Here is a 16615-nt window from a genome sequence, read left to right as displayed (position 1 = left end):
TTTTCTAAGATAGGTGGGAAAGAATCGATATTTGTTTGTAAAGTCATCTATCTACCATAAGTCGGTCTAGCATGTCTTGGTTCCACGGCTCTTTGATCTAAAAGAGATATAAATATATTTTGAATATTTGTTCACACTGATGATGCGTTAATAGATTTTTTTTGTCAAAGCAAGAAGAGTTCTGGGTCAGTTGCTGGTAAAGTCTGTCTCAAAATCTATAGGGGTTCGAATTAAGTCTGTTCCAAAAGGATTTTCTTGGGTCAAATATTCCAGCCCTCCAAAGTGGGTCCATTTTGAGCCTACTTTAAAGGGCTGTAACTTTTGATCCTATGAAAATTCTGAATATATATTTGAAATCAGCAAAGTTCGAAGTTTCAGAAAGTGGAAGTTCAAGATTTTTCGTCACTGAGCTGAGGGTTGAAAGTGAAAGTTAAGAGCTCAACTCAAATACGGCTCAAATGAAAGATTTTCATCCAAAGATTCCAAAAAATATCAATTTTTTATTGCTGATGACGTCATTTTAAAGACATTTCGCCTTATAGCTTCTAAAATATTGATTTTCAGATACATGTTGTGATATTTTTTGGAATCCTTGGATGAAATTCTTTTACCCCCAACAAAATGGTCTAATTTTTTTCCAAATTTCTTTTTGAAAATTCTATAGTTAACTGGCCATAGGTCCAGAGTAACCAAAAACCAAATACTAATTCATAATTTTGATTTGAGAAATCGTGGTGCTATATCAAAAATCATTTTAAGTGCAATCCCCAGAAATGCCAAAAACTTCAAATTGTCATAAGCCTGCCATTATCAGACTAAGTTTTTTTGGGGATTTTACTCAGTTCATTATACTTAATAACATATCTAAAAATGAAAAACTCTGGTTTCAAACTATCAGACCTTCCCCAATCTTAGAAAAACTGGCTCTTAAATATTTACCACGATCTTTTTGAATAACCTTTGGGAGCAGGAAAAACTTGAGTTTCAGGTGGGACCAAGGATTCAGGATATCAAGTGGGGGTTTTAGATAGTGCTGGGACCTAGAACCCCCTTGCACACCATGTAATAACTATAAATATGACTCTATTTTAGAATGACACTGGAACATCAGACAAGAAAGAGAAAGGAAAACCCCAACCAGCAAAATCAACCCAAAAGGAACCCGCAAAATCAACCCAAAAGGAACCCGCAAAATCAACCCAAAAGGAACCCGCAAAATCAACCCAAAAGGAACCCGCAAAATCAACCCAAAAGGAACCCGCAAAATCAACCCAAAAGGAACCCGCAAAATCAACCCAAAAGGAACCCGCAGAAACAACTGAAAAGGAACCAGCAAAACCGAATTCCAAAACGAAACCAATGAAGCCAAAATCCACTGGATCACAACCAGCAAAATCAAAACCATCCAAAGCAAAACCTTTGACAAAACCATTGACGGTGAAAAGTACCGCTAACACCAAAAAAGGATCCGAACCAGTAAGATACTTACACTTTTATTGTGAATATAGTATTGAACCAGAAATCAGTTTGATTGTTTAGGATTCCTTGTGTGGCTCTTTACTCCATCCAAACATTCTAAATTGCAAAGATAAGGATAAGTAAATATGATAATTCTGATGATTATTAAACACCAATGGTTTGACAATAATAAGAATCCAGTGTATTTTATTGTGATTTTATTACCAAGAGGATTTCAGTGTAGCTAAAACCCCTTGAACTCAAACTTATTGTTGACATTTGGACAAGTGATTTTTTTCAATTTCGACTACTTTCAAATTCTAGGAAACCACAGGAAAATCAAAACGCAAGTCGAAATCGTCAAAGGCAGTCAAATCTGATAGAGCCAAAGATTCGGTTAAAGATAACAGTGGTCCAGAACCAGTAAGCTACTTACACTTTTCAATCAATGCCAAGGTTGTTTCAAAAGATGCAGCAGCTTTGTTGCTTGCCAAACTGTTACTTGTCATGATAAGGCTGATATAATCTGAAGAAAAAAAATTTGAGTAAATTGTAGTTGCATGTACCTTTAAGTTTGAGACAATTCTCTTTTTAAAAAATTAATTTTTGAGGGGTTATTTTCGCAAGCACAGAAAATTGAACTTTGTGAATCAACTTCTTTTTGACCTAATTTCTATAAGTTTCCTAGTTCATCCACTTAAGGTATCTAAATGTTGTTGAGATGAAACTTAAGTCTTAAGAATCCTCAGCTTCAGCAAAAATTTACCGGTTCTTATAAAAAAGTGTATTCATTTTCTTTCTCATAGGAGCGTATGATGAGTCAAAAGGAGACTGACGTTGTCAATAAGTTTCATGAGCGCCAAGCTAGCAAGATGGACGAATTCAATGGGTTTCTGGTTGAAAAAGTTGACTTGTCAAAGAACAAAAGGGTAAAAACTAAAGATCCACAGAACTTTTTGGAAAAATCGGAAAAGGTGAACAAACCAAGGTTCGTGGTAAGACCACAGACATCCAAAAGTGACCCTTCCCAGCTTTCATCATCTAAACCAACAAAACCATCATCCGTGAAACCAGCAAAAGCTTCAGTTCACAAACCAGATTCTCAGAACGTTCTATCGTCAACAAGAAATTCACCTTCTTCATTCAACCAAGAACTTTCTGATGTCACTCTCGCCACACCATCTAAATCGCCCTCGCCATCCTCAACAAGTAAATTGCCAGGTACATCAGCTGATAAACCGCCATTATCGCCTGCTTTTTCCACCACGACAAATTCTTCACCTTCTTTGTCTTCAATCAGTCAATTTTCTGACACATCATTTGCAAAAGTACCACCTGCGTTGTCCTCATCCTCACCATCTTCTGCGTCCTTGTCGTCTTTGTCGTCCTTGTCATCTTCATCATTATCATCATCATCTTCATCAAATAAGTCAAAGGCAAAAGAAACCGCATCAAAGAGGTCATTATCATTTACCTTAAAACCACCTGCACCAGAAAGGAAATCGCCACTTCCTAACAACCAAACAGCAGATTCACTTATTGCACGAAATGGCACCCCAGACTATTTCGGTTTTGAGTCGCCACTTGGCCACAACCAACCGTGTGGTACAAGCATCGAGGAACTGCAGACTGAGGTCAAAGCACTTAAAGTTTTGATGACGGAGGGTTTTAATGAAATCAACAGTAAACTGGATATCTTGATTTCTGGAAGAAATAACAATATCAACAACACCGATGAAGAATTAATAAATTACATCAACTCAGACAACATAAATCCATCATTCATGTCGCAGTTACAATCGACCCTTTCACCACAAAATTCATGGTTGCGACCCAATAATACGCGCCCAGACGAACAAAGTCAACTTCACGATCAGCAAAATCACGATCAGCAACAGAGTCAACAAGCTAGCCGTCTACTACAACATCACCAACAGCAAAATCACTATCAGCAACCAAGTCAACAAGCTCGCAACCACCAGCAACCAAGTCAACATCAGCAACCAAGTCACCATCTGCAACCAAGTCACCATCAGCAACCAAGTCACCATCAGCAACCAAGTCACCATCAGCAACTAAATCAACAAGCTGGACATCATCATATCATTTCAAATCAACACCACTCAAACACGCCATCAACATCAAATCAATCTTCACAAGAGCTGGAAGATATTTCTTTGTCTCTCGTCACAGCTACAGCTACAGATCCCAGAATAAAATTAGCGGCAGATTATGGTTTCGAATTGATAAAAGCTAAGTTTTCAATAAAAGAGAAGTTAACATGTAACATCAATGGACGACAAAAGCTTAAACAATTTGACCAAAGAACTATGACAATGATAAACGATGCAATTTATGTTAAATTTGATGTTCCAGCCAATTTGAAATTGTTTGTCGAACAGTCAATGACTGCGAAATTAAAAAGACACCGACAATCTTTAAAGACACAACTGACGAAAGAAAATAAACTTGAGGAATGTTTAAAATAAAATATTTAACATAATTTTGACAATTCAACTGTTTTCTCTTTATTTCGATTATGTTATAAAATTCCTAATCAAATCTTAAAAATCAATAATAGTTGCCATGACTGTGGGGGCAGTATCTTTAAGCTTTTTGTGACACCTAATAAGCGATTTAAAATATATATATTAATTTCTTAAAGTAAATCAGACTGAACATTGAAAAAGTAATAAGGAATTCCATTAGACTTTTATTATAGAGATTTTGAAGCTCTTCACTTTCTGGTAATTCGAAGTTGTTATTTAGTGATTTTATTTTTTTATTGTAAATTTGTTAATTTTCAACATTGTCATAGGGAAGAATTTTACAATTTCAAGGATTTTCTGAAAAAATTCATGAAAATGCATTTCTATATTTACCTAATATATGTATTTCTCCAAAAGTCTTTGTTTGGAAAAAAAAATCAAATCAAAATTACACTACAATAAAAAATAGCTTTGTTGCATAACCTAGTTTGATGGATAAAAAGAATGAAAGTATGGTTCACTTGATTTGCGAAGTGATTTTTCTTTAATTTGCTTATATCATTCACAATACTTTCTTTCATTTTGGTAGAGTTTTGGTGTTTTTAAACTAATTGTTATCATATTTTTGTATCTATAACTATTCTTGTAAAACATTTTTATGTACAATTTATGCAAGAGATTTCTAAAGGTGTTTTAGATTCAATTAATGTTTTACAATTTGTTTTCAAGAGTCTAAAAAATTCTGCCATTTTATTTTTGATTTGCAAAAATATGACATTCAAATACAACTCTAAATTTTTAACTTAACCTATACGCTTAATGATTTTTGCTATGCTCAGAGCAACTGAAAATTCATTCAAGAAATTAAAATTTAGAAAATTAAGCATTCCACACACTAAAAGATTTTATCATGATCTTCATCGAAGATAAAATGATGAATTTATGAACCAGATATGTTTTGGAAAACATTTTCGGTACTTTAACAACCCTGATAAATGAAAAATTTATTTTTATTTTACCGCCTGTCCGACCCATATTTTGCTAACGATCTGCCCATAGAACAACAAATTAAATTGGTCTCACCTGAACAAAAATACCAAAGGAGAAATGAAAAATAACAATCGCCAGAACAGTTTTTGATGTGAAATGTGAAAGGTGATGTTTGTTTAGGAAAAATTACGGGCGTACGTACTTCTCAAGGACCCCCCTCCCCCTCGTACGGTTTCAGGAGTACCCCCTGCCCCCTCTCGAGCATACGTACTTTTTGAATGGTCCCCTGGAAATGACACAAACACTACTACTTTAATGTAATTGAGGCCTAATTTACAAAGACAAGCTTTTTTCTGGTACTATTTTTGACAATCAATGAGGGAATAAACCCCCACTACTGGGTCAGAAACCGTTCGATTCGGACACACGAACGCTTTTCCATGCGCGGCGAACGGGTTACCCGTTCGTGACGAATGCTTATGATATCTTTTAATACAACCGTTCGTCACAAACGGGAAACCGTTCGTGACGAACGGTTTTAAAACAAAACCGTTCGTGACGAACGCTTATAAAAAATCAAGATATAAAACCATACGTGGAGAATGCTTTTCCGTTTGCCGCGAACGCTTTTGAAGAATCATTTAAAAAACCGTTCGTCACAAACGGCTGTACGTTTTAAAAACGTGTGTGACGAATGGTTTTCCCAAATAATTGTGAAGATTATTGGATGATTCCCTCATACTGCTGTTTCTTTAAGCTCAATGATGATGAAAAGCATTTAATTTTTCTTTGACTTCAAATGTAGTCACTGAGACAGGGGTGTAAGGAAAGTTCAATAATGATAATAACTACCATTATTTCCCGTACTGTCGGGTAACGATTAGCCAGGGGTTTGGAAAAAATCTTAAGTAGCGAGGGGGGCGGGGGACTGGAATAAAAATGTCCTTGGTGGAAAATTTTGAAAAGGAGGCTAACACAGCAGAATTAGGACAAAAGAGGGAACTTTCAAAAACATTTTCCCAAAAGTTAATCTGCGGAAGGGGGGGGGGCGGCTGTTAGACACCCGAGAGAAGTTTCTTTTGTTCAAGGTTCATTTGCGTTATATTTTTATTTGTCTTCTTAGGATATGCTTAAAAAGAAAATGTAGAAAGGAGAATACAGGAACTAGAGGAGAATATTATGAACTAAACAAAACAGATTTCCATTATAAAAGTGAGTATGTTTTCAGATTTCCTTGCGCCTGTTTCCTTATTGTTAGATAACTTGAGAAATTAATACCCGCTCAAAAGTCCAATTTACCTTACTAAGTGAACGTTTTGTTAAATTTTGGTTTAAGACCCGGGCAGAGCATTTTGTGTCCAAAATGCAGGTCTGGTAGATCACTTTTAACCCCATCTTAATCCCATGAGATATTTTAGATAATAAAAGGATAAATAGCGTCAAGGCTCGTGAGTAATTAAAAATATTTAAAAAAAGTTATTGTTATTTTTTTAGGTATGTTACAGCTTTGCAGCGAGGAGTATTTTAAACAGACTAATGAAGATCAAATTGTCAAACACATAGAAAGACAAAGCAGGATGTATATATCTGCTAGTAACGAACTATTAATGATAATTAATGATGATGAGATGATGAGATATCAGGCAGAAGAAGAAATTTATCCCGCTTTAAATTTATTTAGCAAACGTTTTTTAAAGCTTACAAAAGTATTTTACAACGATAAAACAGTCGAACGCTTACATATTTTTTTTGATCTATCCTTTCAAAGTCATGCCATTTAATGAAATCGGTGATTCTTAAAAATCTTTTTTGCTGAAAAATTCCTTTCGTCACTGTGAGCCCGAGAGGATGCTGATACATTGCATTAGGCTAAGGAGCACGCCCCCTTCGTACCCAATTTTGTCTAAGTACCCTACCCCAATTTTCCATCCCGCCTAGTTTCACTGGGAACGGGCTGGAAACAAGCTTATAGGCCCGATAAGAAATATTTGAAAATTAGTGGGAGGCCTACAGAATTTGGCAATACACATTCATATTATCATGAACATATAAACGACAGGACATCTATCTTTTATTGTCTCTTTGAAGCGAGCTTCGTTGCCGCCTGTATTTCAAAATTGATATGAAAAATCGGACAATTTTCCGTCATAATTTTATTTCTTTGAATTATCTAGGTAAAGAGAAATTAGAATAGAGCTTTAAACATTCCTTGTAATTCACAAAAACATTATTTTCGATTTTTTTCACAAGTTTGCATTATATCTTATCAACATGTTTCAACTCTGAAATGCAGAGTTTCAACTGCGTGTATACTTTTGAATCCCTTTTGTCACTCAAATAATTTTTTTAACGACTCGAAAAAAATAGCTTGCGAAAGTTGAGAGCCTGTGTCATAAGAATATCAAAATTAGAATGTGACACTCTATAAAATTATTCGACATTTTTAAGTCAAAATTTAGAAATATTGGTCGGAGTTTTGACAGCCTGACGATGATTTTGCCTCTGTTATCTTTGTTATGATATAGATAAAAGACTTGAGACTCGAAGTTTTGACGTTTTTAGCAAGGTATTTTTTCAAGTGGTATATCATCAAAATCTATTGTTTTATTTTATGCTTTTAACAAGGCGGCAACGAAGCTAGCACTGTTATCTTCAAAAAGACAAAGGAAATGGATGTCCAGTCGTTTATATGTTCACGATATTATCAATGTATCAGAGGGGGTTAAGGTCAGAATTCGCCGGGAATTCGGTCGCCAAAATAGTTCCTCGGTCCGGCCGGTGGAAAATTATTTCTTTTTTTTTGTTCAATTTCAAACGAGTTGTGGGTCCTTTTTTGTAATTTTTGGCATGATTATAGGTTATTTAGGTTTTCCTTTACTTTTAATTTATAAATATTTCCGTTTTATAATTCAAGTCCTTTGGGCCTTTTAACTTTAAAATACCTTATCGGGGAAAACTTCGTCCGTCGGGGAAAAATTCGTCACTTGATGCTGTGGAAGTTTGTAAACGCATTAAGGCCGGGGAAAATTTTCGTCGGGGAAAATATTCGTCACTTGTCCAAAAGTTCGACAGTTTTCCCCGATAAGGTATAGTAACCGAGTTATGAAATAGGAGTTTTATGAAACAGGAAAAAAAAAAAAAAAAAAATAACTCGACCTCAATTTCCGCGGACCGGATAACTTTTCCGACGGCCAATTTTCCGCGGGCTGGGTGATTGACTATTTTGGGGGCCGGATAATTATTCCGTCGGCCAATTCTCCGCCGGCTGGACAACTATTCCGCCGATCGAGGAACTATTTCGACGTCCGAATTTCCGGCGAATTCTGACCCTGACCCCCCTGATATCAATGAATGTTAATTTACGGCCAAATAAACTTCTCTTTCTCTGCTTCTCTTCTTCGTAGGTGTTTTTTCTCTGTTTTGAATTGTGATAGTTATCTTTGCTTTCAGAGATTTTGAGGATATTTTTCTTTGTGATTATAGAAGATGCATATAAAGTTTGACAATATCTGGCCTTTGAATACATATCTAAGAATTTACAATTTTAGCTCTGTGAAGGAGATTTGCATTTTAAAGAAATAAGAGAAACATAATTAAAGATCCAACGATCCGATAGACAGAGATTTGAGTTAGAAAAGCTGAGATAAGAGAATAGATTAAGAAATAGAAATAAGATCTGAAATGGCAGAAAAAATTTAAATTTGGGGAGTGGGGTTGAGGATATAACGTTCTTTAGAAACTTACCCCCGGACATTGTGAATTTTGACCCCCCCCCGGATTACAGCCCGAAGGCTAGAAGACACAATCTCCTTGGTAGGATTTGAAGCCAATAAATCCTACAAAAGTTGCGCGGTCTTGAGCGGCACGCCTGGTTTTTACACAAATGACAGATTGAAACTAAAATTTAACGCTAAATTTCGAAAAAAATATCAACCGTAAACAAAGGAATTGCTAGATTCAATCTGTCGTCAATAATACGGCGTATTTTTTAAGGCTTCACTTTTTCTTGCCTGAGAAAGATTAAAGATTGAACTCTACCCTTCGGGCTTTAAACTCAATGGTCTGAGCCCCTGGACATTCAAAATATTCCTCAAACTGAGCAATTTTTCCCCCAGGACAGGGCAAATTTTGTAGATTTTTCACTACCCCCCCCCCCCGGACACTATTAATATTATATCCTCCACTTTTTTTATGATGAAGCAATTTTGCTCTAATTATGTAATAATAATAATGATAATAATGATTTCAATTTTCGAACAGTGGAAAGATCGGAAAAACTCTTCGAATTTCGAATGTTTACAAAATAACAATGAAACAGATAGGGCTTTTAAACTCATTCGAATGATTAGAAATTTCAAATCACCATTTTTTCAACTCTAAGTTTGATTTAGAGAGAACTCGTCCCAAGCCCTTCCGTCTTCCTTTTATAGTAACGCATCATTACAACATATTCTCTGACCCAGACTCCCTTTTTTCCTTTTAAGGCGACTCAAATGTTGCATTTTTTCTTCCTGCCGTCTCTGCACTCAGATCTCCTTTCTTTTCGAAAAATTTCTTGTTTGCAAATTTCCTTATAAGGAAATAGAGGAATTTTGCTCTCTTTTCGATCGTGAATTTGCTTTCACAATTCAAACGTGGATGTGAATCACTCGGGCAAGTTACTCTGAGAAGTCAAAGACACAAGTTTCGAAGAAAACTATGAAACCAATTTTGGAGAAAAGGTATGTATATTTTTCTCTGTTCTCTATTCGTGTTGACTTTCATGCATTGAAAGTAAAGGATACTTTAAGTGGATAAATTTTGGCGTGGATTTAATTTGGCGATTGGCCAAAATACGATTTTTGGTGGGGATTTAATTTGGCGATAGATCAATTTCGTAAAATTTGGCGGGGATTTAATTTGGCGAATTGGAAATTTTGTCACACTGAAATGGGTGAAGGTTACTCAAAAATATACTAAAAAGTTGTGATTTTTCACATAATTCTCTTTTTGTTAAATTTGGCGGGGATTTAATTTGGCGAATTGCCGAATTTGAAAATTTTGGCGAGGATTTAATTTGGCGAATTTTGGCACAATCTCTTTTTTATAATAAGAACATTCTAGGCTTAGAGGGGAAAAAGTTAATAGCATGTTAAGAATATTGTCTATTTATTTCTATAGGAGACATTTAATTATAAGAGATAAAGAATTTTAGAAATGTTCTTCCTGGTCGAAACCAGAAATAACAAAGAAATGTAACAATATGTAATTGGTTTCAAATAAGGTAAAATGAAAAAAAAAAAAGAAATACAATCAGTTTGTACACAATAAACAGGAATTAGTCCTAATTCAAAAGTTAAGGCGTGGTTACATTACATTAATTTATTTCTAAATTTCTGAAATTTTTTAATCTAAAAACTCGATTAAAAAATTTACCCTCTTTTAAAGAAAGTAAAGACGAATTAATTCTTGAAAGATAAATTATTTCTTGCGATTCTTTACCATTTTTTTGGTAAAGAGTTTAAAGTTTTTTTCTTCACTTCTCTCGAGATCAAAGCCACCGACATTATAGTTCTGTACATTTTTTCGATGAATGGATTTTCTAGCGTTTGGAATTTTTAAAACGTAATATGAGATAGTACTCTAGGGACTGAGTTAGGTCCCGTATGCGCATCGGCGTATAGTCATTTTTTCTTTTGATCATGAAAGTATAGTCCTTGAAGAGTCAGAAAACGTGTGTGGCGTTATTTGGATCAGGCTCAAATTTCCATAATGGCGGATTTGAGATTTCAACTCTTTTTAGCCCTCTTGCTTGAAAAAAAATTTTTTTTCTACTTTAAACATAGACATATTATATACCAATCGATCACAAATTTTATGCTGATTAAGAAAAAGGTCAGAATCATGTTCTGAAAATTTCGTTATCTGGAGATATGAAGCACTTTCGATTTCGATTTTTTTGAAATGACTACTTTTGGTTCCAGATTTGCGTGGCTGTAACATTTGATTGGCTTATTCAATTTACTTGAAATTTTCGGAGGGTCTTGCCTACCGTTCAAATAATAAAATTCAGGAAAAGTTTTTTTTCTACATAAATTTCGAAATCCATAATGGCGGATTCAAAATTTTCTTTCGTCACATGGGCTCTTAGGCTCTGCTAGCATAAGAAAAATATTTTTTGAGCTTAAAACCCTGCATACTATATACAAATCGATCAGAAATTTTATGCTGATTAAGGAAAAGGTCAGAACTACGGTCTGAAAATTTTTCTATCTCGAGCTATGAAGTACTTTCGTTTTCAAAACTTAGAAAACGTAAGTACTTCGCATCTCTCGATAACGAAATTTTCAGACCATAGTTCTGACCTTTTTCTTAATCAGCATAAAATTTCTGATCGATTGGTGTATAATATGCAGGGTTTTGAGCTCAAAAAATATTTTTCTTAGGCTAGCAGAGCCTAAGAGCCCATGTGACGAAAGAAAATTTTGAATCCGCCATTATGGATTTCGAAATTCATGTAGAGAAAAATCTTTTCCTGAATTTTATTATTTGAATGGTAGGCAAGACCCTCCGAAAATTTCAAGTAAATTAAGTAAGCCAATCAAATGTTGCAGCCACGCAAGTCTGGAACCAAAAGTAGTCATTTCAAAATATCGAAATCGAAAGTGCCTCATATCTCCAGATAACGAAATTTTCAGACCATGATTCTGACATTTTTCTTAATCAGCATGAAATTTGTGATCGATTGGTATATAATATGTCTATGTTTAAAGTAGAAAATAAAAATTTTTTCAAGCAAGATGGCTAAAAAGGGTTGAAATCTAAAATCCACCATTATGGAAATTTGAGCCTGATCCAAATAACGCCACACACGTTTTCTGACTCTTCAAGGGCTATACTTTCATGATCAAAAGAAAAAATAACTATACGCCGATGCGCATACGGGACCTAACTCAGCCCCTAGAGTATAGGGGTTTTTGACACTTTTGGGGAGAAAATCATAAAATGTGGGTACTCATTATTTCAGGGACGACACAAAAGTCAAATCCGAACACTAGTATTTTGTATTACGTTATACTTTTCAGATTGGAGGAGAGCTACCTTTATCGAAGCGATGTTTGTGTCATATCTTTCAGAATGGGTAAGTTTTAATTTTGCTTAAAGTAAAAGGTTCGGATTTAATGTTTCATGTGGTGCTCTAACCAAGGGAAATCAAGATTGGCTTTTTCGGACAAAAGCCACAGTTTGTTGTCGTCAATAGCGTGTACGGCAGGTTCACCAACTTGATCAGGGTAGTCCAACGTACTTTGACTGCCAATGTTCGGTACTTCGATAGATTTGATACCTGTAGAAACGAATCGAAATAGCATAATTCAAATGGAAATCTTAATTTGAATGACTTCGAATGAAGTGATTTAGTGGAATTTTCTGTGGTTCATCAGGATTTCTAGAATTGTTTCCAGGGCCTTCCCAAACATGGTGTCATCCTCATAAGATATAAGAAATCAAGAAGATTACGGACAAATTATTTCAAAAAACATTTATTTCAAAAAATGTTAAGAGAGTAAAGGTATAAAGGGGTCTTAAAGAACGAAAAAGAAATACGGCGACATTTTTTAATTTTGGCGGGACTTAATTTTGGCGAATGACAGCGTAAATTTGTTCTATTTTGCCTTATTTTGAGCAACTTTGATGAATTTCAGGGTTAAAAAAAAAAACAAAAAAAATAATTTTGGCGGGAACTTATTTTGGCAAGTGTGCAAAATATTTAATTTTGGCGGGAATTAATTTTGGCGAATTTCGTCTAAATCCGCCAAAATTAGTTCCCGCCAAAATTAAGTTAATATCGAATCAAAAGGAAAAACATTTAGCGTAAGATTGAGAGAGACGTCTGTTGAGAGATAAAATCTTTGAATTAAGAGTTACCAGTTTCTTGGTCAAATTGAGTTTCAAATTCTACCAACTCTACCATGTATGTGTTTTCGCCTGTTGTTGTCAAAATTTCCAATATGTCCTCCACTCTGGCAAATTTCATACCTTAAAGAAAGGAAATTTTTGTGGAAATTACATTTGGCAGCTGGCCAGAAAAAGTTTTTACAGAGAGAATTTAATTTGGTAGATGACGGAAAAATTCAAATTTGGCGGGATTCTAATTTGACTGATGGCTTTAAAAAAATCGCTAAGTAAGAAAACACATGAAAAAGGATACATATGGAGGATGAATAAAATAATTAGAATTTGGCGGATGGCAAAAGAAACTAAATTTGGCGGGAATTTAGTTCCCGCCAAAGTTTCTTCTTTTAAGGTACCTTGCATTGGACAATAGCTTCCTATAGTTAAAACATAGTTTTCTCCAAACTCGTTCAACTTCTCTAGTTTGTTGATTGACATGACTTCTTTTATGCCTTTTTCTATTTTTGTCTCCACCAAGGCCTTTTTTTCTTCAGACAAATTAATCGGAACGCGGCGTTTTCTTTTCAAGCGTCTGAGGGGTTCTCCTTCACCATTAAAAAGTAACGTCTTCTTGCAGATAGAATTTTCCGGATCCTCCAAACCTGGAAATTTTTTGGTTAGCTCGCAAAATACGACCCAATCAAAGAGCTAAAAGAAGAATAAAAGTAAACAATTAATCGAATTCTTAAAGCCTAAAAGCGAGATCGAAAGATATTTTTTTGGATTTTTGAGATTGTATGGATCTTTCTGGGATTTTTGGTATTTTCGAGAAAGTGTATAGTATCCCTTACCCTAGACCCTTATCTTTTTTGAAAGTTTTACTGTCCAAAGTCTGAAAAATTTGAAAGTCTTTATTGTAACAATTGGAACAATTTCTCTAGAAATTACTGACCTGATAGGTATCCATCACGCTACTTTCCATGTGTGCTTTGTTGTTGCACCTTCGTGTTATCCAGGAGTTGAACCTTTCGAAAGCGTACATCCAAGATGAGTACAAAGGTCCAAACCGTCGCATGGAGTTGGCGAAGTGATTAAGCACGTGAGTTGTGAAGTTTAAGATCACAGCTGGAAAGTCCCTTTCCATCAAAGCAACGGACTGATGGAGATGTACCTCAACCGATTTTAGCATTTCTTCGTTGAATTTCTTCATGAAAAGGTTTGATAAAGATGCAAAAAAATAAAACAATGTGCGTCTCTGTCTTTGTGATAATGAATTCCGCAGAGTAAATATCCATACGTTGTTAACAGTATACTAAAAAAGTGAAAAAATACAGAAATACAAATTCTTTACAATCTTTTACTTAGATCAAAGTAATTCGATGCCTAAGTTGGTGGGAGAAAACTAAAAAGAGGGGAAGCTATCTAAAAACTTTGAGATAAAACAGTGCCGTAGGAAACATTTTCTTATTGGGGGGTGGGGGGGGGCTGAAGTTTAGTGACACCGCGAGGGCCAACCATGGTTTTTCCCGAGGCGAGGGGGGAAATTTGGAAAATTTGAGCCCTAGATTGCTTGAAAATGCACTAAAAACTTTGCATTTCGCATAACCCCCTTGTTGCTATTAAAGAAAGTTCAATCAATCCTTTTATAAAGAATCAAATTATTTAAGAAAAACTTTACCTCTTGCCAGCCATGGTGATTTTTCAAAACTTTGTTCGCGTTGGTGTAGACACTGCCCTTGTAGCCAGTATATTCTGGTGGAAAATTAACCAAGTCAACACGAGAGTTTCCAAGAGTCGTTTCTTCGCCTATGGAAAAGTATCAAGGTACTCATAGTTATCTTAAATTTTTGACCAACTAACTTATCTCTGTTATAAATAAAAAGACATCATTTTCCATCCCGCCTTAAAACTATTACAGAACATGAAGCCTACGTTATTACGTTGTTATTTAAATAGTTGGTGATACTTACTAGAAAGCACGCGTGTATGGTCTTTTTTCAACTTTTTGCCACGAAGCTCCTTTTCTGCGGCTGTGACTTGGTCGATCGAAGATGCCTGTACTTGCCGAGAGATGTACTGGATGACGTTCATCACTGCTCGACGGATGGTGTGCATCCCGTCAGGTTGTACATCTCTACTGAAGTCGTGATAAGGCAACTTCATGAAGGAGTAATTACCTGTTGAAAATAGGAGTATCGGCTTTTTAAAATCAAGAATTTGCAAGTCAAATATCAAGGACGAAAAATTGCAGTGAAGTCTCCTTAACTTGAATTATGGTTTCACGATGCTAACAAATCTTTTCGGGATTCAAGTTATGGAGGATTGAGTCACGGAGACGCTAAAGTAGATCATCTGGTCAGATTACCTTTGACTCCATTTTCTTTTGCAAATTTACTTCTTTGTGATTTGTTAGGCTTGTCCTCCCATTGCTGCCGTAGGCTAATCTGCTCTTCCTTGGAATAAGCAACACCTGGTTCAGAGTTCTCTGGTTTACCGCCAGGATAGCCTTTCGATTCTCTCAATACGTGATCTTCAGGGAGAAATTTGCGGCTACCATGATAAACCACTTTGTTTAAGTCGGATATTCTCTTCCCTTCATTTTTGCACCACATGCATGCCCTCAGTGCGCCTGTGTAAAGATCGTTAGAAAGGTTATTTCACATTTCTTTTGTTGACATATATTTTCTGTCCGATCAATGTCTTGTTGAATTAACACTTATCACGGAGACTTTGTTTTTGTTTATTTCCAACGTTAAAAACTATTGGAAAGAGGCAAGTTCATTTGTTTTAAGTTCTGTTTGCTACCCTGGGTTGGCTAGGAAAGTTTTGGAAACATGGGTTTGCACTTTCATTCTCTAGGGAGACCAAGCTTTATAATTTTAGAACTTTGTAGGTTGAGGTAAATATTGTTTTTTCTAAAATTTCGAGCTTGGATATCCAGGCTAATATTTACCTTGACCACAAATGTGCATCACTTTTGCCATAGCTGGTGTATCAAAAATGTACTGACAAAGACGGACTTTGACCTCTTCATTCTTTTTTTTCAGGTATATGGTGCAATGCATGAGTTCCTGAAGCTCTTCAACAAAGACGTCAAGATAAGGCTCAAGATTGAATGCTTCTTTGGATCCATTCCCAGGAACGATACCCAACATGTGGATGCCAGCAAAAGATTTCCTGAACGACGGTGGAAAATTCAGGATCTGGAGGAGGAGTGGACACATCGAGTACTGTCTATTCTCTTGCCGAAGAGGGTTCACACCATCAGCACAAAATGACAAACCAACACCTAACAAAACAGGTTCAAATTTCACTCCTTAATATCGTTATTATCACCCTGCTTCAGTTTTTATAGCGTCAGAGCCTGGGTTTAGGTCCTAGGCACAAATTAGTTTTGAGTTTTAAGTTCACCCAAAGATCATTCGCCAAACAAATTGTTCCACCAAAAATGGTTATTCAATTGCGATTAAGGGATAGAAAATTAAAACATGTCCCAAATTACTTAAGTGGATAAATTTTCGCGTGTACTAATTTTCGCGAGACGAGAATTTAAAGATTTCGCGTGGATTAAATTTCACGAATCAAGGGTCTTTAAATTTTTCACATGGATCAAATTTCGCGAAAATGGCCTTCTTTATTTAATTTCACGGCTATATAAATTGTAACTAGAAAAGAAATGTGTGTTTTTTAATGGAACAAAGGCAGAAAAAGGCACTCAGAAGCTTTCAAAAAAATTAAAAGAAAGTACTTTTAGGAGATTACTAGAGTTTATTATTGAAATGAAGAGTTGAACTCGTAATATGTTT

General features: G+C 35.4%; 1 protein-coding gene and 2 long non-coding RNA genes across 3 annotated transcripts in view; 2 read left to right on the top strand and 1 right to left on the bottom strand.

Moving 5' to 3' along the window:
• Nucleotides 1-16615, top strand: part of LOC136800540 (uncharacterized) — a 36822-nt gene that overhangs the window by 7314 nt on the left and 12893 nt on the right. The window lies entirely within an intron of this gene.
• LOC136800550 (uncharacterized) lies at nucleotides 5867-6906 on the top strand. Its single transcript, XR_010845723.1, has 2 exons — nucleotides 5867-6149; nucleotides 6432-6906. It is a non-coding gene; the product is annotated as an uncharacterized lncRNA (long non-coding RNA).
• On the bottom strand, nucleotides 12012-15900 carry LOC136800548 (uncharacterized). Its single transcript, XM_067057206.1, has 8 exons — nucleotides 15763-15900; nucleotides 15175-15438; nucleotides 14780-14986; nucleotides 14488-14615; nucleotides 13762-14121; nucleotides 13226-13517; nucleotides 12843-12953; nucleotides 12012-12261 (listed from the first exon to the last, which is right to left on the bottom strand). The coding sequence occupies exons 1-8, from the start codon at nucleotides 15872-15874 to the stop codon at nucleotides 12095-12097; spliced, it is 1641 nt and encodes a 546-aa protein (XP_066913307.1). The 5' UTR covers nucleotides 15875-15900; the 3' UTR covers nucleotides 12012-12094.

This window comes from Clytia hemisphaerica, unplaced genomic scaffold, assembly GCF_902728285.1.
Source record: "Clytia hemisphaerica strain Z4C2 unplaced genomic scaffold, Clytia hemisphaerica genome assembly, whole genome shotgun sequence".
In the NCBI taxonomy this organism is placed as follows: domain Eukaryota; kingdom Metazoa; phylum Cnidaria; class Hydrozoa; order Leptothecata; family Clytiidae; genus Clytia; species Clytia hemisphaerica.
This window is presented reverse-complemented; position numbering and strand designations above follow the sequence as displayed.